General features: G+C 45.5%; 1 protein-coding gene across 2 annotated transcripts in view; it reads left to right on the top strand.

The window, feature by feature from the left end:
* STXBP2 (syntaxin binding protein 2) overlaps nucleotides 1–7,249 on the top strand; it is a 97,343-nt gene extending 90,094 nt beyond the window's left edge. For both annotated transcript variants that reach the window (XM_063931626.1, XM_063931627.1), the window contains exons 13-19: nucleotides 624–704; nucleotides 1,379–1,517; nucleotides 4,287–4,393; nucleotides 4,549–4,647; nucleotides 4,747–4,835; nucleotides 4,913–5,070; nucleotides 5,191–7,249. In XM_063931626.1, the coding sequence (XP_063787696.1) occupies nucleotides 624–704; nucleotides 1,379–1,517; nucleotides 4,287–4,393; nucleotides 4,549–4,647; nucleotides 4,747–4,835; nucleotides 4,913–5,070; nucleotides 5,191–5,252 (735 nt within the window). In that variant the 3' untranslated portion in view covers nucleotides 5,253–7,249. The remainder of the gene's footprint in view (nucleotides 1–623; nucleotides 705–1,378; nucleotides 1,518–4,286; nucleotides 4,394–4,548; nucleotides 4,648–4,746; nucleotides 4,836–4,912; nucleotides 5,071–5,190) is intronic.
* The last annotated feature ends 19,211 nt before the right edge of the window (nucleotides 7,250–26,460 follow it).

A 26,460-nucleotide genomic window follows, 5' to 3' on the forward strand; every position in this document is an offset into this window, starting at 1 on the left:
AAGATGTCCGTCTCCTCGGGCACAGTTTCTAGACTGAGTCTGGTAGGAGGGGCATAGAGGGAGGAGCCAGCCCACACTCTCAAACTCTTAAAGTGCCAATGGCTCCTGGTGGACCCGTCTATACCCCATGGTACTACTGTGGACCCCAGCATCCTCTACGGACTACGAGAAAAGGATTTATCGGTAGGTAACCAAAATCCTCTTTTCTATTTGGGGGCAAATGTGTGTTTTATTACTGTGGGAGTAAATGTGTGTTTTATTACTGTGGGAGTAAATGTGTGGTTTTTTTTTATTCTTAGGGGGCAAATGTTTGTTTTTTTACTGTAGGGGGCGAATGTGTTTTTTTTTTTTTTATTACTGTGAGTGCACACGTGTGTGTGTCTGTGTGTTTTTCTCCCGTGGGTAACTGGGCGGTGTGCCGTGGCAATTTTAAAATCTTGTTCGGTGCGCCACGAGTTAAAAAAAGACTGAAAATCACTGATGTAGATCTCCTGTAGTTGGGGAAGTAGGGAAGACTGAACTAGTGAGATCAGGGCAAACCAAGTTCTCTAGGGACTTCTATGGATCAGTCCCGGTTCTCTTCCAACACATAACCTTTCCTCCTTCTTCTGGCCCTCTCCCAGTACTCCACACACCTTCACCTTGCAGAGGACTGCATGAAGCACTTCAAGGGAACCATAGAAAGGCTTTGTTCCGTGGAACAGGTACGTTCGTCATGTGACAGATGCCAACTAACTTAGCGTTGCTGTCTATATTAAAAGTATGTAATCATTTTATTGTTTGTACATGTATGGTATTTGTTCTCATAAATGGGGAGTTGTAGCTGCATTGACATCAAGCTGTTCTTTTACTTTTATCCTAAACCGTGCTGGGTGATTTCATAGATTTCTGATGTATTGATTGGTTTCTGTGGCAGCACTCTCCTTTACTGGTGAATGGGCCATAGACTATAGCGGAGACTGCCTCATGGACAAACATGTAATCAGCTAGTCCGTTTAGTGGGTATCATACGCACAGCCCATGGATTTGGTATCTTAACCGCAAAAATGTAGCGTAATATAATGATTCGGAGTATTAGCCTCCAAACTTCCTCGCACAATTTCTTGTCCTGGTCACTATAATACTCGCCATTAGAATCACTTGTTTTTTCTCAAATTGTTTTTATCATTGTTAATAGTGATTTCAGACTTGGATTACTATGATACCGAAACAGTTCAATTGCCGTACAGAACGCCAGCATGGCAGGGTAGGGAGACTGGTATGAGGGTGGGGGGTAAATGATGGCCTGTAGTGTCCAGAGTAACATGAAAGTACTAACCATGTCATACGTCATTTCTGCACGCAAATAGAAGTATTTCTCCTCTTCTTCCCTACGAAGGACCTGGCGATGGGTTCTGATGCGGAGGGCGAGAAACTAAAGGACCCCATGAAGGTTATTGTACCTGTATTACTGGATCCAAACGTTAAACCTTATGATAAAATCCGTATTATCATTCTATATATCTTTCTGAAAAATGGTAAGATCTTACTACATAGCAGTAAAGTTAATGTTTTATTCTGTAATACCACTGCTTGCCTGGTGGTGGCAGTCATGCTCCCAGCAGACTCTCAGTGGGCTGGTTTTCGAAAAAAAGATAATTATGATAAATCCTATTACTGGGCAATAGCCCCACGTTGATACACAGCTGTATAACTCCCATTCAGTCACACGGACAGTGCTCATCTACCCATCAGTTTCTGTTGTTAATTGCAGCTGACATCTTCTGTACTGAGTTTCTCCCCGGGAGACACCTGCTGAGGAGTAACTGCTATTTAAAGAGGGGGATGTTGGAAAGGCTAAAAGATCTTAACATGTATAGTTTGGAGGAGAGAAGGGATAGGGGGGACATGATAGAAACTTTCAAATATACCATAGGTTCTCAAACTCGGTCCTCAGGACCCCACACAGTGCATGTTTTGCAGGTAACCCAGCAGGTGTATTACTCACTGACACATTTTAAAAGGTCCACAGATGGAGCTAATTACCGTATATACTCGAGTATAAGCAGACTTTTTTAGCACTTCTTTTTGTGCTGAAAAAGCCCCCTCGGCTTATACTCGAGTCAGTGTGAAGGAGGGACCCGGAGGGCACAGTGCGCGCCTCTCCTGTGTCCCTCCTGCGTCTCCGGCGGCAGCGGCGCGTCTATTAAATGAAGTACCCGTTCGTGAGCTCTGATTGGGTCACGAACCGGCACTTCATTTAACAGACCCGCAGGAGGGACACAGGAGAGGCGTGCGCTGTGCCCTCCGTGTCCCTCCTTCACAAGACAGCGTGGGAGCGGCAGAGGGTAAGTTATACCAGGCACTGGGGGAGCATATTTGGCACTTGGGGGAAGGGGGGGGGGGGGCGCATATGTGGCACTGAGGGGGCATGCATATCTGGCAGTATGAGGGCATATCTGGCACTGTGGGGGCATATCTGGCAGTGTGAAGGCATATCTAGCAGTATGAGGGCATATCTGGCACTGTGGGGCATATCTGGCACTGTGGGGCATATCTGGCACTATGAGGGCATATCTGGCAGTGTGAGAGCATATCTGCCACTGTGGCGGCATATCTGGCAGTGTGAGGGCTGTGTACGGCTCGAGCTGCATTTCCCACCCTAGGCTTATACTCGAGTCAATAAGTTTTCCCTGGTTTTTGTGGTAAAATTAGGTGCCTCGGCTTATATTCGGGTCGACTTATACTCGAGTATATACGGCAGGCTTTTTCAACCAGTGTGCCGTGGCACACTAGTGTGCCGCGACCAGTTGCAAGGTGTGCCGCGGAACCAGAGCAGCTTCCTGCACCTTCAGAGTGAACTGTTGGCCCGGGCTCTTCTTAGAAGATCATTCGTGCTCTGGCCATCACCTATGCCTTGAAGACGTGGCGATGTGATATCATAGGTCACAGCTGCCGCGTCTCACCACCCAGCCAGCCCACCCACCCGCCTGCATACACATCTTCCAGTTCCTGCCTGCATACACAGCTTTCCTTGCCCACCCACATCCACACCTGCCTGACTGCCCGCTGCTCAGTATTTGCAGCACTCCACTATGAACAACCCCTGCCGCTGAGGGACAGGGAGGAGGACAGCTGACCGGTAGGGGCTAATATTTGTTATTTTATTTCTCCTGTGGGGAACAATAGGATTTATGTGGGTAGAATAAGGATTTATGGATTTATGAAGGGGAACAATGTGAATAATTCATGTGGGGAGCAATAGGATTTATGTAGAGAGCAACATGATTTATGTGGGGAGCAATGTGATTGTTTTTTTCTGTGTAGGCCAATGTATGTGTGGATTTTTTTTTACTGTGAGGGCCAATGTGTGTTTTTTGTTTTTTTTCTGTGGGGAACTGACGGTGTGCCTTGGCAATTTTAAAATATTGTTTGGTGTGCCGCAAGTAAAAAAAGGTGGAAAATCACTGATATACAGTATTTCACTTGCGGTGAAGTGGGCGACCTGCTAGATTGGCCCGCAGGCCAATCTAGCACCAGCAATAGGGGGTACACACGCAGCGATCACTCTTAAAATCTAAGCAATCTAGTTAGATTATCGCTCCGTGAGTACCCCCCTTTAGCTTTCCGTGCCATTGTGATCAGGATGGGCTGATGCTGAGCTATAGGGCCCCTGTGCAGCCTCAGCAGGAGGCACTATACTCTGCACACAAGGACAGCAATACTCTAGGTGAGTTAGGGAGACGGTAACATTGGATTCTGTTGTACTTGAATAACTGTTGACAAATGCACTGCCCATTTTTCACTGAAATCCTGGGTCCTACCTACGTTTTTGGACACTGTTCCAACCTGGGTTAGACCCCATTCACACCGCACTGGCGACCCTAGTTATTCCCTATTCGATGCCATTTACAGTGCACATGGGTGTAGTCTTTCTGTTCTGCCGGTGCAAGGAGATGACTTCTCCAAGCACCGGTGATCCGGCTCATCCCATGCTTTTAACGGGCCTGGTTCACCCGTTTACACTATCCTGTTACCCAAGTCATTCCTGGGTCCAAACCAGCTAGCTACCTGGGTTATTTTTTTGGAACACTTTTCCACTGGGCCACGACCCAGGTTAACCCGGCAATAACCCGGGTTATTGTAGCAGGGGAAAAGGGGTATACCATAGCATGACCAGACTGACTGCCACGTCTTCTGTTAGATAATAATTCCATAGGTAGATGATATGCACTCATAATGTTGCTAATGAGTGTCTCAAGGAATTGCTATTCGTTTGTAACGTTATTTGTAATTGTTACATATAGGAATAACAGAGGAGAATTTAACCAAACTAATCCAGCATGCCAATATTCAGAGTGACAGCAACATCATCCGCAACCTGCAGCAGCTGGGGACCCGTGTGATACTGGGGGTATGGTGTTACATTCTAGCCTGCTCAGCTTCTTATGTCTGTGTGTGTGTCATTGTGACTGTGATTCTCCTTATCTTTCCTTGTGCTACTCTGTGTCCCAGAGACCATACAGTTATCAATCTACACACTGAGACTCAGTCATCTGTCTTTTACAGCAGCCAACCTCTACTCCCCACAAGCCTGAAAGAAAGGTCCGTCCAGAGCCAACCTACCAGCTGTCACGCTGGACGCCAGCACTGAGAGACGTCATGGAGGTATCGCTGCTGTTGCTGTTGTTGACCTTTATACGGGCAGACTAAATGCCTTTAAACCTTGCTCTGCTTTTATTATATAATTGCTGGTCTTATTTCTAGGATGCTATTGAAGATAAGTTGGATAAAAAACAATGGCCTTTTGTGTCCGAGCCATGTACTCAAGTAGGATCCGCCCAGACAGTGGTGAGGTGAGGAAGTCTCTGAGTGTAGTGTCTGCCTCTTATTTCCAGGCTCTGCTTCTCATCCTCTTCTTTGTATTTCTCAGTGCACGGTTCGGTCACTGGCACAAAACACGTAGCGCTGCAGAATACCGATCTGGACCCCGGCTTCTGGTCTATGTCTTGGGAGGGGTTTCCATGTCTGAAATGCGATGTGCCTACGAGTTAACCAAAGCTACCGACTCAAAATGGGAGGTTTTGATTGGTCAGTTCTATGTAACCACTTATGACACTTTTTTTTTTTTTCCTCGTATCTTGTTTTGTTTTGTTTTTGCATTCATTTCTATTGTTTCTTGATATTCACTTAATTTTCTCTTTCCCATAGGATCTACTCACATTTTAACACCAACCATCTTCCTTGATGGTCTGAAGTCTCTGGACCAGTAGGCCCTAATAGTTTGTGAAGAGCTTGTTTTTTTTACCTTTTTTTTTCCTCCTCCAAGCTTTTGCCATCTTGTCTCTTCGTCCTCACCAATGTCAGACTACGACCATGCCAAAAGCAGAGATGCAGAGTCAGTCGTGTCTTTCCTTGGAGGACATCCGTCACTCCACTAAAGTGTTTCTCAAAGGAGCTGTTACGCCTGCCCTGTGCTCCCGGTGCCAGTGGGACCAACCAGCGGCCTTACTAACCTCTGTGCATAACGGAACTATCGCCTAACTAGCCTAGTGCCATCTGGTTTGGACTCTTGTTATATTTACAGCTTGATTCCTCTTACAATATTTCATCTCCCTACTAGACTTCCTTCCCGCGTTAAGTTGACTTTTTAATGAGTTTTTGTACAAATATATATATTAACCTAATGATGAAATTTCAGCAGGAATCTTCAAAAAACTTTAGAGATCCCATAAGTATAAGTTTACCCTAAGAAGGGTCTCCCTCACCTATAATACACCTCAGAGGTTATTATATATGTTAGTGATACAATAATCTGGGTAAGAAGGGTTCCCTTTCCATAGACATTTCATGACTTCTACTTAATGATATTTAACCCTTGTTAGTACGATCCAGTGAAGGGAATTCTGCCTTACAGTATATACTTTAACATCTTTGTGTGTATTTTTTATACATGTTTTTCTAATGGCAAGAAATGGGAAATGTTCTTACCGCCCAGGCTCCACCCACCATGACATCACTGATAGTCCAGTGTCTACCAATCAGTAAGAGCAGAGTAGCTGTGGCACATGGTGAGTAGCCATTGCAGATCATATCTTCTATATTGAGGAGACATAGACAAGAATAAAAAAAGACCTGCTTTGTAATGTGTTATCACAGGTTGTTTTAATGGGGCTTGTACTGTGGGTTGAGTGTGGGTTGACCTATGGACAGATAACTGCTACCCCATTATACACATGCAATATGTTTTCCTTTGTAAAGAAAGCCCTCCTGTTTTCAGATAGAACTTTACATACACAAAATGGATGGTGCTTTCGTGAAGTGTCTGCAGCATTTTGTCTATAAAGCTTTAGGGCATTGAATGACAGTGATGACGGCTGGCAGATCCTGTTCTCCTGCTATTGGAGCAATGAGTGAAGTCAGGAAGTTGCACCGTTTCTAGAGAGATAAGATTCTCTTCCATTCCACCTTGAGTGACAGGACTGCGGGTGTGTTGTATCCGGAGAGCAGGAAGGACTTAGTGTGAAGCTGGATCTCTGCATGATCCAGTGCATGTACACATCTGCCTATGTGAATGTTCCTACATACGGTGCTTTGCTTTTATTTTTTTTTATGTTGAAATTGAAAACAATGGGCCTTATGTATATTACACATTTATGTAGCTGTATGTCAGTATTGTAGTTTAGAATCATTCTTCTGGAAGTGCCTTTTCGTCCTTTACGTCTATTTCATTACTATTTTGTTTCTTTGCCCATTGAGTAGCAGCCGCTCCTTCGTGTTCTATGTTCTGCGTATATGTTGTACCTAGCAAAGGTTATCTGATAATAAAGCTGCAATCAGCATCTAGCCTTGTCCTGTGTGTCTGATTGCACCTTTGTCAGCAGGTAACCGCCGAGCTCAGTGTAATGAGATTATCTGGGCCATTTTACACCAGCCATCTCTGCCACTGTTTTGTTATGCTGCTTTTGTTACATTCTGGCATTTTATGTGGGAGATCTGCAATAATTGTAAGGTCTTAATCAGGTAAATTTTATAGGACCACTGTTATTTAGGTGTCTGCTCTGACTTCTTCCAATCTGTAGTTGTGTGTACAGTACAGATTATATTTTACAGAGCACGGCACCTAGCAATACATTCCATAACATTCATCATTCATGCGGTGGTAAAGTTTGTGTCACTGTACCAGTTTGTCCAATGTAGAGTGATGGTAATGACTTCTAATGCAGCCGCTATGTGATTGTTCTAATTTAATAAAGAAGAAATAAAACCATGTGAATCGGTCTCTCTTTGGCAGGAACTGCATTCCGCTTCAGCCAGTAACGGGCTTTGGGAGACATGGGCCTAACACTTCACATGCAGCCTCGAATGAACCAGTGTTCATATACTGTGCATGTGCCGGACCTCGTATGGATGTTTGGAAGTGTACGCACCTCAGCCGCTTCCCTGCGGCCACTAAACGGTCATTTCCAGATGGCAATGCAAATACATAGAAGTGAACAGTTTTGTGGGTGTATCGGGGTGTGTAACAGATTATTATTATTATCACATTTTATTTATAGGGCGCCACAAGTGTTTCGCAGCGTCGTACAAAGGACAGTACAGGGAGACAAAACTTAGCATAACAGTAAATAAATAACAAATAGAAGTGTACAGGTAACAAAGAGCACCACAATTCTCAAAACATAATACAGCTTAGATGTAAGTAGCGAGAGAGTAATCATTGTACTACTTGAGGCTGGCGGCCATAGAGAGAGAGGAGCCTTTACCAGTAGGAGAAAAAGCAGGTAAAGATGGTCGCTGAGTGAAATGTGTCGAGAAGAGGGTTTAGACAACAAGAGGAAAGAGGGCCCTGCTCTGAAGAGCTAACAATCTAGCGGGGAGGGACGACAGACAGATGACATGAGGTGCAAGCAAGCAGGAGGAAGCCTTGTGGCGGTATGCAAGCAAAGCAGAGATCTTCAAGGCATGGGGCAGGGAGATGAAGGAGCAGCCTAAGGACTAGGCTATGCATTGGAGGGGTACGCTTTGATAAATAGGTGGGTTTTCAACGCCCGTTTGCAGCTTTGCAAGGTTGGGGAGAGTCTAATGGAGCGGGGGAGCGTGTTCCACTGAAGGGTGCAGCACGGACAAAATCCTGACCTTGTGCATGTGAAGCAGTGACCAAGGCAGAGGAGAGGCGACGGTCATCAGCCGACCGCAGTGGGCGGGAGGGAGTATGAGGGGAGAGGAGGTTGGAGATGTAGGGAGCAGTGGAATTAGAGATGGCCTTGTATGTGAGGGTGAGGAGTTTGAAGAGGATTCTGTAGGGGAATGGGAGCCAGTATAGGTTATGTCGAAGGCAAGTGGCAGAAGTGGAGCGGCGGGAGAGGAAGATGAGCCTAGCTGCGGAGTTGAGGACAGATTGGAGAGGAGCGAGGTGGGAGCAAGTGAGGCCAGTGAGGAGAACATTGCAGTAGTCGAGTCGTGAGATGACCAGTGAGTGGATGATAAGTTTAGTTGCACTCTGGGAGAGAAATGTCCTGATGCGAGCAATGTTGCGTAGCTGGAACCGACAAGATTGCGCCAGAGCTTGGATGTAGGGTGCAAAGGTGAGGGAGGAGTCAAGAGTGACGCCCAGGCAGCGGAGTTGGGGAACTGGGGAGATGATAGTGTTGTCAACAGTGATAGAGATATTTGTAGGGGTTGTTGCTCTGGCTGGGGGAAAGATAATGAGTTCAGTTTTGTCCATGTTGAGCTTCAGAAAGCACTCAGACATCCAGGAGGAGTTGGCAGAGAGGCAACTGGAACCCTGAGAGAGGACAGAGGGGGACAGATCAGGAGAGGAGAGGTAGAGTTGTGTGTCATCAGCATAGAGGTGGTATTGAAGGCCAAAGGAGTTAATGAGAGCACCCAGGGAAGAGGTATGCAGGGAGAACAGAAGGGGGCCTAGGACAGAACCCTGAGGGACACCAACAGGAAGGATGGAAGGGTGTGAGGTGGTTCCGGAGGCAGACACAGAGAAGGAGCGATTAGTGAGGTATGAGGTAATCCAGTCAAGGACGGTGCTAGAGAGGCCAACGTTTTGGAGTGTGCGGAGGAGGAGAGTGTGATCCACGGTGTCAAAGGCAGCAGAGAGGTCCAGAAGGATGAGCAAGGAGAAGTGGCCCTTGGATTTGGCCGAAAGCAGGTCATTGGTGACTTTCACCAGGGCAGTCTCGGGTGAGTGGAGTGGGCGAAAGCCAGATTGTAGTGGATCAAGGATGGAGTGGTCAGAGAGGTAGCTTGTGAGACGGCTGTAGACCAGTTGTTCAAGTAGTTTGGAGGCGAAAGGGAGAAGAGAGATGGGGCGGTAGCTAGTGAGTGATGAAGGGTTGAGGTTGTTTATTTTTTAGAATAGGGGACACCAGAGCATGTTTGAATGGTGAGGGAAAGATGCCAGTAGAGAGCGATAGGTTAAAGAGGTGAACAAGGTGGGAGCAGGCAGTTGGGGGGAGGGAGCGGAGAAGACGTGAGGGGAGGGGGGTCCAAGGGGCAGGTTGAGGGGTGGGAGGATAAGATGGGGGAGTGGACTTCCTTGTCTGAGGTGGGACGGAAGCAGGACAGGGTGGGATAGATGGAGGGGAGGGGGGGCAGCAGAGGGGTGACTGGAGGAGATGTAATTTTGAATATCCTCAATTTTGGAGATGAAGTAGGAGGCAAAGTCCGTGGCAGTGAGGGAGGAGGGGAGGGAAGGAGGAGGGGTGCGAAGGAAAGTGTTGAAAGTTTCAAAGAGTCGGCGTGGACTGGAGGACTGAGAAGAGATGAGTGCTTGGAAAAAGGATTGCTTGGCGAAAGAAAGAGCAGAGCTATAGGAGGAGAGGATGAACTTGAAATGGAGGAAGTCCGCCAGAGAGTGGGATCTCCTCCAGGAGCGTGAACATTTTTGTAGGAATCGCGTAAGTTTGGTGTGCCAGGGTTGGGGTTTGGAGCTGCGGAGGGGGACAGAGGAGTGTGGAGCCACAGAGTCGAGGGCAGCGGTAAGGGAAGAGTTATAGAAGGAGGCTGCCTGGTTGGGGCAAGTCATAGTGGAAAGAGGAGAGAGGAAGGTCTCGAGGGAGGACAGGTTAGCGGGGTTGAGAGACCCGAGTTTGCGTCTGGTGATGGTGGGTCTGGGCGTGGAGAGGAGAGGGGAAGATGAGAGGGTGAAAGAAAGTAGATGGTGGTCAGAGAGAGGGAAGGAAGAGTTAGAGAAATCAGAGAAATCACATCGGTGGGTGAAGACAAGGTCGAGGGAGTGGCCGAGATTGTGAGTAGGGGTGGAGGACCATTGAGAAAGTCCAAAGGAGGTGGAAAGGGCAAGAAGGTTAGAGGAAGCTTCATTAGTGATGTCGATAGAGATGTTAAAGTCACCGAGGATGATACAACACAACAGATGTGTTGCTTGCAAGTCGTGCGTATGCATTGTAAATGCAAATCAGATGGCTTTCCTGCACCTCCGGATGTGTTTTCATACACTATTTCCACAGATGGGCCAAACAGCCCTTCTCTGCATGTCAGGACCCCTGTGACTCTGCTTGCGCCAAGCATCTTTTACTCGAATGTATGTGTCACGAACCGGTCTCTCACCTTTGCGGGTTCTGGGGTTCATCCGTTGCCAGTGCGGTTGCTCGCGGTGCTGTGCGCCCGTGTGGGGACGCGGCATGATCAGTGGCACAGGTAATGCAGAGTCTGGGAACTGGGAGTGCGGGGACCAAATGGCCTAAGGCACTGCGATGTGTCTGCTGTATAGGAGGTGGCCATGTTGGAGACCAAATAGGTAATACAGAGCACTTGTGAAAACACCTGGGGGCAGGTGTAAGCCAATCCCGTGCTTGTGCTGCCTTTAAGTAGGCTGGGATTATGTTACTCTGGGCCAGTGCTTTGTTGTATCAACGCTGTGCTCTAGCTCTGAGCTCTCTCCGTGCATTCCTGTGTGATTCCCGTGGTCCAGATATCGCCTCCGTTCCCAGAGGTCCGTCTGCAGCCTTCACTGCTAAAGATCCACCGGCCCTCCGCTGTGCTGTCAGTTAATTGCACACCTACTGGAAACGGTTGAATTCCCAGAGTCTTGCATGAGGTTACCTTGTCTGCCTGCCATCAACCATACAAAGTTTGGAGGATTCCACTACTCTCAGCTGTTCGTTTGTTCTACTCTGCATTTAACCCGTTCATCACCTTGTCATCTACTACAGTTTTCACAGTGATCTCCGGAACCCGCAAGTAACCCAATTCAGTACTTTTATTTTCTATGTTATCATAACAAGGCTAATTCTTCACAGTCTCTCAGTTAACTCTCAAAACTTCATTGCAAATCCTTACAGTTATTTCTTCATGTCTGCATTACCCAGTTAAACACATTCTGCAGTTCAGCATCAAAGCTTGTTTGTATTTGGACAATTCAACATTTATTCATCAGCTTGTTTTATATACAGTTCCATGAACATTTCTTTAATTTGTCTTTGAGATTCATCCTGCATATTATTTCTGCCATTCCTGCAACACTTCAGTATAATATGATGATTAACAACTTGTCATTCAACTCTTTACTGCATTGTTATTTTTAATAAATATATGAAACGGAACTTTCTTCGTCCTCCCTGCTTTCTTCATACCCCAGCACCTACACCTGTGGTTGGTCCCGGGTTAACGGATTCACAAAAACACCCGGACCTGACAGTATGTTACAATGTGATGCAACAAAACCACTTTAAGAGACTGCATTCATTTTTTATGCAATGCTTGTACATCTGAATACAAACGACGCAGCAGCTGTGGCTTCTTGCAACAAGTTCCATTGTACTTCATCTGCCACTGTGTACAGATTTAAAATCAATTTCTATAAGGTTAATTTTGCAGTCTAGCATCTGGTACAGACTGTGTGGTGTGTCGCTGCGTCTGTGGTGAGTATAGGATACAGATTTACACTACTTGGTGTGGTTGACTCGTGCCAGGCGTCTTTTGCTGCATGGTGTAGGAGGACACATCTGTAGCAAGGGGTAGGTGTAAGTGCTGGTTATAATGATGACTGGTATTACTTTAGAATGTGTGCATCATGAAACTTCCCTTCATAAGGCATCCATAAGGAATACTGGGGACACTTATAACGATGGAGTATAGATGGGGTCCAAAGGAGCCAGTGCACTTTAAATTTCTTCAACTGGGTGTACTTGCTCCTCCGCTCTATGCCCTCCCTCACAGCTCAGTTTAGAGAAATGTGCCCTCAGGAGAGGATGCACACTCTGGAGCTCCAGAGAGTTTTTCTCCAGTTTATTTTCTAGTTTGTTATTTTCAGGTAAGTTGTTGGGCAACAGCATACCTGCACCGAGGGACATTGGGGGGGACCGACACCGGATTCCTGGAGGTGCTGATTCGGATCCCGCTGACAGGACAACGGTCCTGACGGTCAGTGTACCGCAGGCATTGCGCTCTCGCGCACACACCCACAGCACGCCTTACCCCCCCCAGTACAGAGCCTGAAGGTCGACAGAGTGGTGAGTGGCAACTGGGGACCCCGCTTGCGGTTCTTTGTGCTGCGCAATCGCAGGGCGGGCATACAGACTTCCCTTGGGGTGATCCCATAGCCCCCCCACGTAGACTGGCCAGCGGTAGTGAAATTGGGTGTCAGTACCTTAATTTTACACTGTATTGCAGGGGCCGGAACTTCCTCAGAGGGGGCCAGCGGCTTCCTGGCGCCATTTCCTGCACTCACAGCGCTGCTGCAGGACTGCCAGCTCTTCCAAGTGATACTCCACGGCCAGACACTGGTACAGGGGTGTAGTTAAGGGGAAGAGCCCGCTGTGGAACCCTTGTATTAGGCTCCTCACGCACTGTACACTAAATTGCCTGTCTCCTAGCAGTTCAGTTGTTAGTATCAGGCTGTGTGCCGGTTCCTCCTCTCTGAGTCTCTCCACACATGCTGGGCAGGCTTGCTTGTACCCTGTGTCTCTGTGTATGTGTATGTGTATGTGTAAATGTCCTCTGTCAGCGTGGTGAAAAAAGTTGTGTGTGCTGTTTGTCAGACCAGGTTTTCCCCCTCTCCTGCGGATTCTCTCATGTGTGAACAATGCAGTCAACCCTCACAAACTAGTGGGGCTTCTGGGGGTGAATTGCAGGAGCCTCCTTGGCTCGGTGCAGTTAAAACTATGATGGCTGACATGTCAAATGAATTAACTACTGCTAGGCAGGAAAGGCAGCAGTTACAACAGTCTATGGCTGCTCTGACAAAAGATAGGGCAGACAGCAGACATGTTTCTTCTCTCTCTAATCCTTTACCCCAAAAAAGGAGGTTACCTGATATTCTCTCGGAATCCAAGGAGGAGGTATCGGAGATGGAAGAGGGGAAGGAGCTAGAATCAAATACTGAGTTAAATGATTCCTCTACTGCACAGGGGGTGGAATCCATTCTAATTACAATAAGAGATGTCTTAAATATTCCTGGTGATGAATCTGATGTGCAGCAATCCTTTTTCTCTGCGCGGAGAAAGGTACAAGTCACATTTCCTGACTCAAAGGAACTGGATGACCTTTTCAGGGAGCCATGGGTTACTCCTGATAAGAAATTCCAAGTGTCAAAAAATAAATAAATGGATGGCCGCTTTTCTGTTTGCTCAGGAAGGGAGTAAGGTGTGGGAAACTCCCCCAGCGGTGGACGCCTCCAGTGTCACGCCTGTCTAAAAGTTAGTTCTGCCGGTTCCAGGGGCCACAGCCTTAAAGAAACCTGCATATCGGAAAACAGAAGCAGCTTTAAAATCTGTTTATGTTGCAGCAGGGGCATCCCAAAGGCCTGTTATTGCGGGTTGTTGGATGACACATGCCATACACACTTCAGCTGGTAACATTCAGGAGGGCCTCACAGGAGATAAGTCCCTGGCCGATTTGGTGTTTCTGGTTCAGCATATTCTGGATTCTGCCCGCTTCCTCTGTGATACCATCAAAGGAATCTGTGTTACTAATGCCCGTACCTCTATCATGGCGGTCTCTGCATGCAGAGCATTTTGGTTACACAGGTGGGTGGCGGACACTGAATCTAAAAAGCGTGTGGAAGCCTTGCCCTTCATAGGTGATTGGCTGTTTGGAGGTGAGTTAGACAATTGTATTTCGAAGGCGACCGTTGGAAAGTCCCTGTACCTCCCCCATGCTGCTCCGCCAGCTAGACGCTCTTACACTGGACCTTCTCTGCAGTCCTTTCAGACTGCACGCTTTAAGGGTAAAGCCAGAGGTACCTCAAATGCGCACGAGGTTCCAGAGGTAAGTCACGTAAGCCTGCTACCACAGGATCTCAGGACCAGAGCTTTTAGCTCTGGCTCCTCAAAACCCTCAGCATTACGATGTCCCTCTGCTCCAGGGGGATCTCAGGGTGGGAGCTCGACTGAGATTCTTCAGCTCCATTTGGAACGGCTCTTGCCAGGACACCTGGGTGAAAGACCTGATCTCCCAGGGCTACAAACTGGAGTTCGACAGTTCTCCGCCTCAAAGGTTTTTCAAATCAGGTTTACCGGCTTCTGAACCCATGTGCCTTACCCTACAGGAGACCATTCAAAAGTCAGTCCAGACCCAGATCATTGTTCTTGTGCCACTTCAGCAACGGGGCGAAGGATATTATTCTAGCCTTTTTGTGGTACCAAAACCGGACGGTTCAGTGAGGCCCATTTTGACCCTCAAATCTTTAAACCCATATCTGCGGGTTTTCTTGTTCAAAATGGAGTCTTTGAGAGCAGTGATCTCAGGTCTGGAGGAGGGGGAGTTCTTGGTCTCTCTGGACATAAAGGATGCCTACCTCCATGTCCCAATATGGCCGCCTCATCAAGCCTACCTCAGGTCTGCTCTGATGGAGGAACACGATCAGTTCCAGGCACTGCCTTTCGGCCTATGCACAGCCCCAAGGGTTTTCACCAGGGTGATGGTGGAAATTATGTTATAACTCAGGATTCAGGGGGTGAACATTGTCCCCTACCTGGACGATCTGCTTATAAAAGCAAGGTCAAAAGAACTGCTGCACAGCATCTGCCGCACGGCATCCCTGTTGTCACACCATGGTTGTTCTGAACTTTCAGAAGTACCACCTGGAGCCAATCCAACGCCTCCAGTTCCTCGGGATGATCCTGGACATGGTGGCTCAAAAAGCCTACCTGCAGACATGGTGAAGGAGTTTGTTCGAGCGGTTCTACAACCATACAGGGTCTTGGTACATCTTTGCACCCGTCTGTTGGGAAAGATGGTGGCCTCCTTTGAGGCAATTCAATTTGGCAGATTCCATGCAAGGACTTTCCAACTGGATCTCCTGAAGAATTGGACTGGTTTGCATCTGCAGATGCACCAGGTCATTCGTCTGTTACCACAGACCAGGATTTCTCTTTTGTGGTGGTCGCAGCCCTACAACCTATTGGCGGGGCGAAGCTTCGGGATCCAGGATTGGATTTTTGTGACCATGGACGCCAGCCTTCGGGGCTGGGGTGCTGTTACCCAAGGTTCAGCAGTTCCAGGGCTGGTGGTCAAGCCTCTAGGCCTGCCTTCCGATAAACATCCTGGAGCTCAGAGCGATTATATAATGCTCTCCTGCAGGGGGCTCATCTGCTCGACGGTCAAGCCATTCAGGTTCAGTCAGACAATGCCACAGTAGTGGCATACGTCAATCGACAAGGAGGTACGAAGAGCAGGGCCTGCATGCGGGAGGGATCAAAGAGCCTTCTCTGGGTCGAAAGGAATGCGAAAGCGGTGTCTGCCATTTTCATGCCAGGAGTGGACAACTGGGAGGCGCATTTCCTCAGTCGTCACGACCTCCACCCAGGAGAGTGGGGTCTCCATCCGCAGGTTTTTCGGATGATAATGAATCTGTGGGGACGATCGCAGATCGATCTGATGGCCTCTCAGCTCAATAACAAGCTTCCGTGCTATCGTTCCAGGACGAGGGACCCTCTGGCAGTGGACGTGCTGACAACACCTTGGGCTTACCAGCTGGTGTACCTGTTTCCTCTGATTCCATTGCTCCCCAGGATTATAAAAAGAATCGGAAAAAAGGGACTACAGGCAATTCTCATTGCCCCCGACTGGCCTCGAAGGGTGTGGTACGCAGATCTTATGGCCATAGAAGACCCATGGGCTCTTCCACTACGGGAGGATCTTCAGCAAGGGCCGTTCATCTACCCGGACTTACAGCGGCTTCGTTTGACATCATGGCGGTTGAGTGGAACATTCTAGCTGAGAAGGATATTCCGTATAAGGTCATTACCACCATGGTTCAAGCCAGGAAGGCTGTCACGACGAAGCATTACCACCATATCTGGAAACGATATGTCTCCTGGTGTGAAGGTCGAAGGTATACGGCTGCGGTTTTCAACCTGGGGTGCTTTTTGTGCTTTCTACAGGCTGGTATGGATATGGGACTAAGGTTGGGCTCCATAAAGATCCAGATCTTGGCCCTGTCCATCTCCTTCCAGAAGAAATTAGCTGCTTTGCCTGAAGTGCAGACGTTTCTGCAGGGTGTCATTCACATCCAGCCTCCCTTTGTGCCGCCCACGGCTCCTTGGGATCTCAACGTGGTTCTGAAATTTCTACAGTCCTCTTGGTTTGAACCTCTGATGTTGGTTGAGGACAAGTACCTTACGTGGAAGACTGTTATGCTCTTGGCCTTGGCTTCCGCTAGGCGTGTGGTCCTGTAGGAGTCCCTGCCTGATCTTTCATGCGGACAGAGCTGAGCTCAGGACTCATCAGTAGTTCCTGCCAAAGGTGGTTTCTGCGTTCCACCTGAATCAGCCTATCGTGCTCCAGACTGCTTCAGGCACTTCCACTCTCTCTCTGAGTCTTTGGATGTGGTACGAGTGAGGATTTACATCAAGAGGACTTCTGCTGTATGGAAATCTGATTCCTTATTTGTCCTTCACAAGAAAGGTCTTCCTGCTTCCAAGCAGTCCATTGCCCATTGGATTAGGCTTACTATTCAACAGGCCTATGCTTCGGCGGCCTTACCTGTTACTCAGTCTGTCAAGGCTCACTATACCAGGTCTCTGGGTGCTTCCTGGGTGGCTGCCTGTGGTGTCTCGGCCTTGCAACTGTGTCGTGACACTACCTGGTTAGGGACAAACACGTTTGTCAAGTTCTATAGGTTTGATACCCTGGCTATGGAGGATGTCCAATTTGGACATACGGTCTTGCAGGCATCTCAGCATGTTCCCACCCATTCTGGGAACTTTGGGAGGTCCCCATCGCTAAAGTGTCCCCAATATTATTATATTATGGATTTTTGGAGAAAATAGGATTTTAATTACCTACTGGTAAATCCTTTTCTCGCAGTCCATAAGAGATACTGGGTGCCTACCTCTGTGCTTCAACTTTTTCCTGCAAGTTATTGTTCTTGTGTGAAGTTATTGTCAGCTTTTTCTGTTTTCACTAGCAGTTGCTAGTTGGTTGTTTTCCTGTGTGCTGGTTCGTTAATCTCACCACTTGTGTATTGTCGTGTTTCCTCCTCTCAAGTATGTCCATCTCCTTCGGGCACAGTTTTCCTAGACTGAGCTGTGAGGGAGGGCATAGAGGGGAGGAGCCAGCACACCCTATTGAAGAAATTTAAAGTTCACCAGCTCCTTTGGACCCCATCTATACCCCTTCATAATAAGTGTCCCCAGTATCCCTTATGGACTATGAGAAAAGGATACTATTTTTCTTCTTTAGAGTCCATAGGCATCTACAGGGATGACGTTGGGGGTATAATAGTGAAGACCAGGAACAGTCACCAAACAGTTAAGCTTTCTGCTCCCTCACATCTCACCCACAGCTCGGGCTCCTCCGTTTTCATTTGGTGCCAGCAGTAGCTGGTCACCGTTACAACAGCTTTATTTTTTTTGTATAAACTTTTATTTACTTTTATTACTGAGCAAGCCGCACTAGGCAGTTCTCTTGATGTCAGCGCTGCTGCTCCAACACCCCAGCCAGCGCCTCAACTCCAACCATGGCAAATTACTTTTGGCAAGGTACACGTGACAGCCCTGGACTGCAACCAGAACAACCAGGACAGGTAAGATCCCCCAACCCAGTCAATCTATAATTGGCAGCCAAGGAGTAATCTTCCGGACACGGCAAATTCACTACCCCTAATGAAGACGGTTGTTTCAACTTAAAAAGGGCTATATGTGGGCGTTTATTCTCCCAAATGAAGTTGTTAAGGGCTTTGTTAATCGTGTGTATATCACATTTAGTCAATAAAAACAGAAGCATTTGGATCGGATCGAACAGGCGTGGAAAGGTGATCATTTTGTACAGATGGCATCTACCCAGATATGAAATCAGCAGGCGCCATCGTGCAAAATCATCTGCCATTTTATTAGAGTGCGAAAAATTTAATGCATATAGGTCAGTTAGTTTAGATGAAAAACGCAAGGCCAAATAGGTTATAAAACCGGTGGTCCACTTAATAGGGGAACTTAGAGCCCCAATTTTGTTTAGCCTGAGGAACCAGGGCCATGGCCTCTGTTTTGTCAAAGTTAACTAAAAAACCCAACATCAAATTGAAGTCTTTCAGTATAGTCAATAGGGAGGGGAATGCTACAATGGGGTCGTCAAAGTAGAGCAATAAGTCATCAGCAAATGCCGACATCTTCACAGTACATGGGCCAATACCTATCCCTTCCCAGGAAACATCCTGCATACAGGTTTGAATCAACAGATCAAGGGCCAAATTAAAAAGTAGGGGTGAAAGGGGACACCCCTGATGCGTACCACGATGTAGGGAAAATGAAGACGTGTTCAATCCATTTATAGTGAGGTGCTCCTGTGGATTAGTATAAAGCATACGGAAGACCTTGATGAATTGTACCCCGAATTGTTGTGCGTGAAGGACTCTAAGCAAGTGTGACCATGAAACACGGTCAAACGCTTTAACCGCGTCGCAACTAACCACAAGTGCTTTAGAGTCAATGAAAGCGTTAACACTGAGGTTCTAGATTTTACGAATCCAGTTTGGTCAGGGTGTAAAATACGCTGCAGTACTAGTTGGAGGTGAGAGGCCAGTAATTTAGTAAATAACTTTAGATCCTGATTTAGGAGAGATATAGGCCGATAAGACTGGACACATTTAGGGTCCTTACCAGGCTTCGTAAACGCAACTATTCTAGCATCCGTACATCCCTGAAGCGGAGAGGTCCCTTGTATCAACGAATTAAACAATGCCAACAGGTGAGGCGTCAGGTGGGGAGCTAGCAATCTGTAGTACTCCGCCCCAAAACCCATCTGGACCAGGTGATTTCCCATTATGAAGTGATTTGATCAAAGACAGCAATTCCGGTTCCGTAACTGGATCTGTCAGTGCCGTCCGTTCCTCTGTTAAGACAGGTAAGTCTGCCTTTTCAAAAAATTGCATACCCTTAATAGGATTATCCGGAGGGCCTGTGTATAAATTGTCATAATATTGTAAGAAGGCCTCCGATATGGCCTGTGTATCCATAGTCGAGGAATTTGGGCCAGTATTTAAATGGGTTATGCGGGAAGGGGCAGAGTAAGACCGGACTAGATTAGCCAACAATTTGCCTGATTTATTACCACCACGGAAGAATTTATTTCGTTGTACATCATTGGAGAAACTTGCCCGCTCACTGCATAGTGTGTCATACCTTTGTTTTGCATTAATATAGGCTTGTCTATTGACAGGAGAATTATGCAACACCATGGTGTAATACGCTATGGTCAGTGCTCTACTAAAATCATGTAACTGAGTATTCAATAATTTGCATTTTCTAGAAACAAATTCCATAATTTGCCCACAGACAACTGGCTTAGAAGCTGACCAGAACAAATTGATATCATTGACGTGAACTATATTGTCATCAACGTAATTAAGGAAGGCTAGAGTAAGAAATGTACGGAAATCCGAGGAGTGTTCCAAATAAGCAGGTAAATGCCAATTATAAGATCGAGGTATCTAGGGCGACTGAGATCCAAATCGGGGCATGGTCCGAAAGCAATATAGGTTCTATTTTACAATCAACCAAATTATGTAGAAGAGTATCAGAAATTAGCCAAAAATCTAATCTGGAGGAGGAATGGGGAGGGTGGGAATAAAACGTATATTCACGAGCATCAGGATAACGTAGCCTCCAAAGGTCAGATAGTCTTAGGGAAGAGGTTAGTAGTGACAGTGAAGTAGGGGTGGCGAGAACAGATGACCCAGGCGAGGAAGATCTGTCCAGCCCTACCGACTGAACACAATTAAAATCTCCACCCAAAATTATTTCCCCCTCTGGCCGTCCCTGCAATTCAGAATAAATGTTAGAAAATATTGGCTACGGTATAAACAGTACTATGTATCTTTAACTTCAGAAAGAGATATCTACCTTCCTGATCTGCCAATCTGTCAAGGATAGTAGAAGGAAGGGACTTATTGAGGATTGTTAGAACACCCCTGCGCTTAGTTGTAAAAGAAGCCGCCCTATACTCCCCTATCCATGAATCACACAACACATTAGGGTCAGAGACCCTCCAGTGAGTTTCCTGCAATAAAGCTATGTCAGGCTTCAACCGTTTCAAATAGGTAAGAACCTTTTTTCTCTTAATAGGGGTATTAGGCCCTTCAACATTCCACAACAGTAACTTGAACTGTGATTGTATTGTTGTGGAAGAGGTGAGGGTTGAAGGCATTCAACCCGTTCCCACCCTAGGCCAAATCCTATCTACAAAGTGTCAAAAGAACTGATCCCAAGCCGTCCCAGCGAGCAGGCTTTGATGGATCAATAAAGAAACAAGGCAGTAAAAGGGCAAACGTATTCCTACCATGAACTGTAGAGAATGTGTGTGAATAGTAATAAAACTGTAAATTAGATTACAAAACATTTTGAAGTTTATAAGAACCCAAGCGGGTGCTCCACGGAGTTGCCTCAATATCCAAAAAAAAGCATGAATACTAATGAGGAGAGTAACCCCAAACACAAGTCCGGAGAGCACATGAGCAAAAACAATATAATAAAAGATGAGATAAGAGGGAAGAAAGAAAAGAAGGCAGCCAAGAGAAAAGAAGCAAGAGCAGCAGTAGAAGAAAGAGAACAAAAGAAAAGACAAAGCATAACATTGAGAACATTGACCTACATCAGTCGGCGTTAAACACCGGCTACAATTACGAGCAATGTTTACATACAAAGGGTGGAACTGGTATAATACACAAAACTTAGAAATTGAGTCAATCAGGAACCTGAATGGGCAAGACAAAAATGGTAATTAACCAACTGGAAAAGGATATAATGAGTCAGTCAGCATCATCCACGCCAGATAATGCAGCTGTAGCCAAAGAGTCCACAAAGTTCTTGGCCGTTTGAGCAGATTCGAAAACGTAGGATTTACCGTTGTGAGAGACTTAACTTGTCAGGGTACAATAATGCAAAGCGATGGCCCAGCTCCAACAGGCATTTACATGATGGCGAAAACTCTCGCTGTTTTGCAGCCACTAGATAAGAAATGTCTTGAAATAACAGAATCCTAGAGTCCTGGTATCTGAGGTCCAGATGTTTCCTATACGCCTCCAGCAAGCGAACTTTATCAGTATAATTAAGTATTCTCATGATGACAGGCCGGGGTCGATCTCTGGTGGACTGACGATCAGGACCAATAGGATGGACCTTTTTTACACCAAAATGGAGCCAGTATCTGAAACACAGCCAAGTTCTCTGGGAAGTCACTGGGAATCTAGTTTCATGAGGTCGGACGGCTTCACCGACTCCGGCAACCCTATAAGTCGTACATTATTTCTCCTATTCCTGTTTTCCAAATCTTCAAGTTTGTCTTGAAGGGTCATCACCAATTTGTCGTGTTCCACTAGGGACGATTTAGCCGCAGTCAAATCATCCTCCAATTCGGAGATTCTTTGCTCGGCCTCAGAGATACGATGATCATGAGCAGAGAGCTGAGTAAAGGCCGAATCCAGAGAGTCCTTTAGGCACGCCAGCTTTTGCTCCAGCAAGGATGAAAGGATATTCGTAATTTCACTTGTAGAGAAAGATTTGGCAGATACCATAACTGGTGTCAGTAATGATGGACTGGAATCCTGTCTATGCGCCGGGGAAGCAGGGGCGCTATTAGTAGAGTTGTCACGATTTTTGCCCTTACTGGCTTGGGTAACCCTGAGATTTCTTGGGGTTTTAGACATGAATTTGTCCATAGTAAGAGCCACACCAAGTTACTGAAGGGGTAAGCAATAATTCCACAACGCAGGCAAAAAAAACCCACTGGCTATATTGAACAATGATGTCAACGCAGATATGTCTAATTAAACCACCTAAGCGTGTTTAGGAGGAAATTAATAGTGGAGAAGCCAGGTAGTAGCCACAGAATAGAGCAAAAGACAGCCTAAGTGGAAAGTGGATTTTATTACTCACAGGTGCTGCAGATATTATCCAGGGGTAGATGTAGGAGGATATTCGCTCCTGAGGTTAGTGGAGCTGCGGATATGGACCAGCCAATATCCACAAAATATAATTTTGGTGGATTGTTGCGCACTTTTGGGAAGAAATATGCCACAGACCAATATACCAAAAGACACTAACACCAGTGTCAAATTATGATAGCACAAACAGAAATAGGTATTTATGGTAAGCGCTTTTCCTTCCCAAGGACGTATGCAAAATTAAATGCTTGAAGCCAAAAGGTCTAATTTCTTAAAGACCTTTTAATTCAAACATCCATGATTAAAAAGTGACACAGTGCACATAAAACATGGATTAGACAGACATAAAATCAAAGATAGTACATAAAGTGATTGCACAGACCCTTAATAGTAAACATTAGCAATGTAAACATTACAGGACAGTCTATGTGCAAATCATGAAGTGATGGGACTTCTGGCTCATACCGTATGGGGTATGTGGTGTGTGCCTTGATTTTTAAAGATGGGGTTCCAGCTGGCAGCCCAGCAACACACCACACACTTTGCCAATTGTAGATGGATGTAGCGAATCACTTGCGAGAGTCCAAGAAAATCAAAGTCCCATTAGTAGCACAACGCGTTTCGGATAATGCATCCTTTTTCAAGTGCATCTATAAAGTTGTGAGCTGCTGCCCTATTTAAACTCCATTTCCAGAAATGAGCTGATTCAATTTTCCTGCCGTTTGCGTTCCAACACCCGACCGGAAGCGGAAATGCGCGTTCCACCTCCCGCAGTCGTCAGCGGAAGTGGAGAGGACTTGCGTTCCACAGCTATTATGCGTTCCACCTCCGCGATCGTCAGCGGAAGTAGAGAAGATTTGCATTCCACCGCTAATCCGGAACCCGAAAGTATGCGTTCCATGTGCCGCAGATGTAAAATAGAAGATGATAAAGTATTCTTATACGCTCCAGTTTGTATTCCATCTTAGTTTCAAAAGAGACTGCACAGTTTTCCTCTATATCTTGACACAGTTGATTTCGATATACCCAACATATGAAAATAGAAGTTGCCGGAATTAAATCTACATGGTACTTTGTATTCCCATGAAGTCCTTCCCTGCCGGCAACATTATATTTCATTATGACATGCAAAGAGAAAAAATAAAGACAATTTAGAAAAGAGTGGACATGATCTATTGTTATATTACATCATAAACCATTTCAGTTCAAAGTCCGAATTCAGACCATTAGGAACCAATGTGTTCAAAGTATATATCCATTCCATTTCTTTTTTCGCTAAACAAACATCAATGTCTCTATTTCTACTAGATTCTATTACTTGGTCTATCTCAATAAACCGTTTGATGTTCAATTCACAATTCTTATGGGATATTTTAAAGTGCTGTGACAAAGGGTGATTTAATTGTCCCTTTCTTATATTATAGATATGTTCAGACATACGTGTTTTTAAATTACGGGTGGTCTTTCCTATATATAGAAGTCCACACATACATTCTATTAAGTAAATTATGTTTCGTGAGTGACGAGTAATGAAACTATTAATGGTGTAGGTCTTATTTTTTACCTCGAATGTAGAGGTTTTCCTGGAATTAAAAGAATTATTGGTAGAACGACACATTAGGCAGGAGCCACATCGATGGAACCCCTTTGTTCTTTCACTAATGGTTTTGGGGTCATATAAAGTGCTTTTAACAAGTTTGTCCTTCAGCGACGGAGCTTGCCTATAAATCAATTTTGGCATTTTGGTAAATGTTCTTTCACGATCGGATCTTCCTGTAGAACTCTGCAGTTTTTTCGTATACTTTTTCTATTGTTCTAAAGTGAGATCCATATTGGCATATAAATGCCCATTGTAATGAAGGATTATCTTTCTTATTGTTATTAGACTTCAGGCGTTTACTTTTATTTTTGTTTTTGAAATATCTTTTTCTAAATAGCCCTTATTTCTAAAACGTACTCCAACAAGTTCTAACTCTGTTTGACATACTTCTTCTGTACAATTTCTTTTTATTCTTTTGAATTGGCCTAGAGTTATACCCTCCAGCCATTTCTGATGATGTTGGCTTGTGACCATATAAGAATTGGAATCAGTTTCCTTTCTAAATATGCATGTAGACAAAACATTGTCCTTTTACATATATTTTTAAATCAAGAAAGGAAACTGTTTGTGTACTAGTCTGAAAAGTCAACAAAATATTAAAATTATTCGTATTAAGATGGGTGCAAAATGAAGATAAACTATTACTATCTCCTCTCTAAATGAAAAATACGTCATCAATGAAACGATACCAGCACACCAGGTTTGCCCCTTCCGCCAACCATTGATTGACGGCACTATGTTCCCAGTATGCCATATATAAATTTGCATAACTAGGGGCAAACCTGGTGCCCATGGCCGTTCCCTGTATTTGTAAATAAAAGGAACCATTAAAATAAAAATAATTATTATGTAAAATAAAAGAAATTGACTCAATCAATGCCTAATGTGTCGTCCTACCAATAATTCTTTTAATTCCAGGAAAACCACTACATTCGATGTAAAAAATAAGATCTACACCATTAATAGTTTCATTACTTGTCACTCACGAAACATAATTTACCTAATAGAATGTATGTGTGGACTTCTATATATAGGAAAGACCACCCGTAATTTAAAAACACGTATGTCTTAAGATATCTATAATATAAGAAAGGGACAATTAAATCACCCTTTGTCACAGCACTTTAAAATATCCCATAAGAATTGTGAATTGAACATCAAACGGTTTATTGGGATAGATCAAGTAATAGAATCTAGTAGAAATAGAGACATGGGCCCTCATTCCGAGTTGTTCGCTCGGTATTTTTCATCGCATCGCAGTGAAAATCCGCTTAGTACGCATGCGCAATGTTCGCACTGCGACTGCGCCAAGTAACTTTACTATGAAGATAGTATTTTTACTCACGGCTTTTTCTTCGCTCCGGCGATCGTAATGTGATTGACAGGAAATGGGTGTTACTGGGCGGAAACACGGCGTTTCAGGGGCGTGTGGCTGAAAACGCTACCGTTTCCGGAAAAAACGCAGGAGTGGCCGGGGAAACGGTGGGAGTGCCTGGGCGAACGCTGGGTGTGTTTGTGACGTCAACCAGGAACGACAAGCACTGAACTGATCGCACAGGCAGAGTAAGTCTGGAGCTACTCTGAAACTGCTAAGTAGTTAGTAATCGCAATATTGCGAATACATCGGTCGCAATTTTAAGAAGCTAAGATTCACTCCCAGTAGGCGGCGGCTTAGCGTGTGTAACTCTGCTAAATTCGCCTTGCGACCGATCAACTCGGAATGAGGGCCATTGATGTTCGTTTAGCAAAAAAGAAATGGAATGGATATATACTTTGAACACATTGGTTCCTAATGGTCTGAATTCGGACTTTGAACTGAAATGGTTTATGATGTAATATAATAATAAATCATGTCCACTCTTTTCTAAATTGTCTTTATTTTTTCTCTTTGCATGTCATAATGAAATATAATGTTGCCGGCAGGGAAGGACTTCATGGGAATACAAAGTACCACGTAGATTTAATTCCGGCAACTTCTATTTTCGTATGTTGGGAATATCGAAATCAACTGTGTCAAGATATAGAGGAAAACTGTGCAGTCTCTTTTGAAACTAAGGTGGAACACAAATTGGAGCGTTTAAGAATACTTTATCATCTTCTATTTTACATCTGCGGCACATGGAACGCATACTTCCGGTTCCGGATTAGCGGTGGAACACAAATCTTCTCTACTTCCGCTGACGATCGCGGTGGTGGAACGCATAATAGCGGTGGAACGCAAGTCCTCCCCACTTCCGCTAACGACCGCGGGAGGTGGAACGCGCATTTCCGCTTCCGGTCGGGTGTTGGAACACAAACGGCGGGAAAATTGAATCGGCTTATTTCCGGAAATGGAGTTTAAATAGGGCAGCAGCTCACAACTTTATAGATGCACTTGAAAAGGATGTATTATCCGAAACACGTTGTGCTACTAATGGGACTTTGATTTTCTTGGACTCTCACCAGCGATTTGTTACATCCATCTACAATTGGCAAAGTGTGTGGTGTGTTGCTGGGCTGCCAGCTGGAACCCCATCTTTAAACATCA

This window comes from Pseudophryne corroboree, chromosome 6, assembly GCF_028390025.1.
Source record: "Pseudophryne corroboree isolate aPseCor3 chromosome 6, aPseCor3.hap2, whole genome shotgun sequence".
NCBI lineage: Eukaryota > Metazoa > Chordata > Amphibia > Anura > Myobatrachidae > Pseudophryne > Pseudophryne corroboree.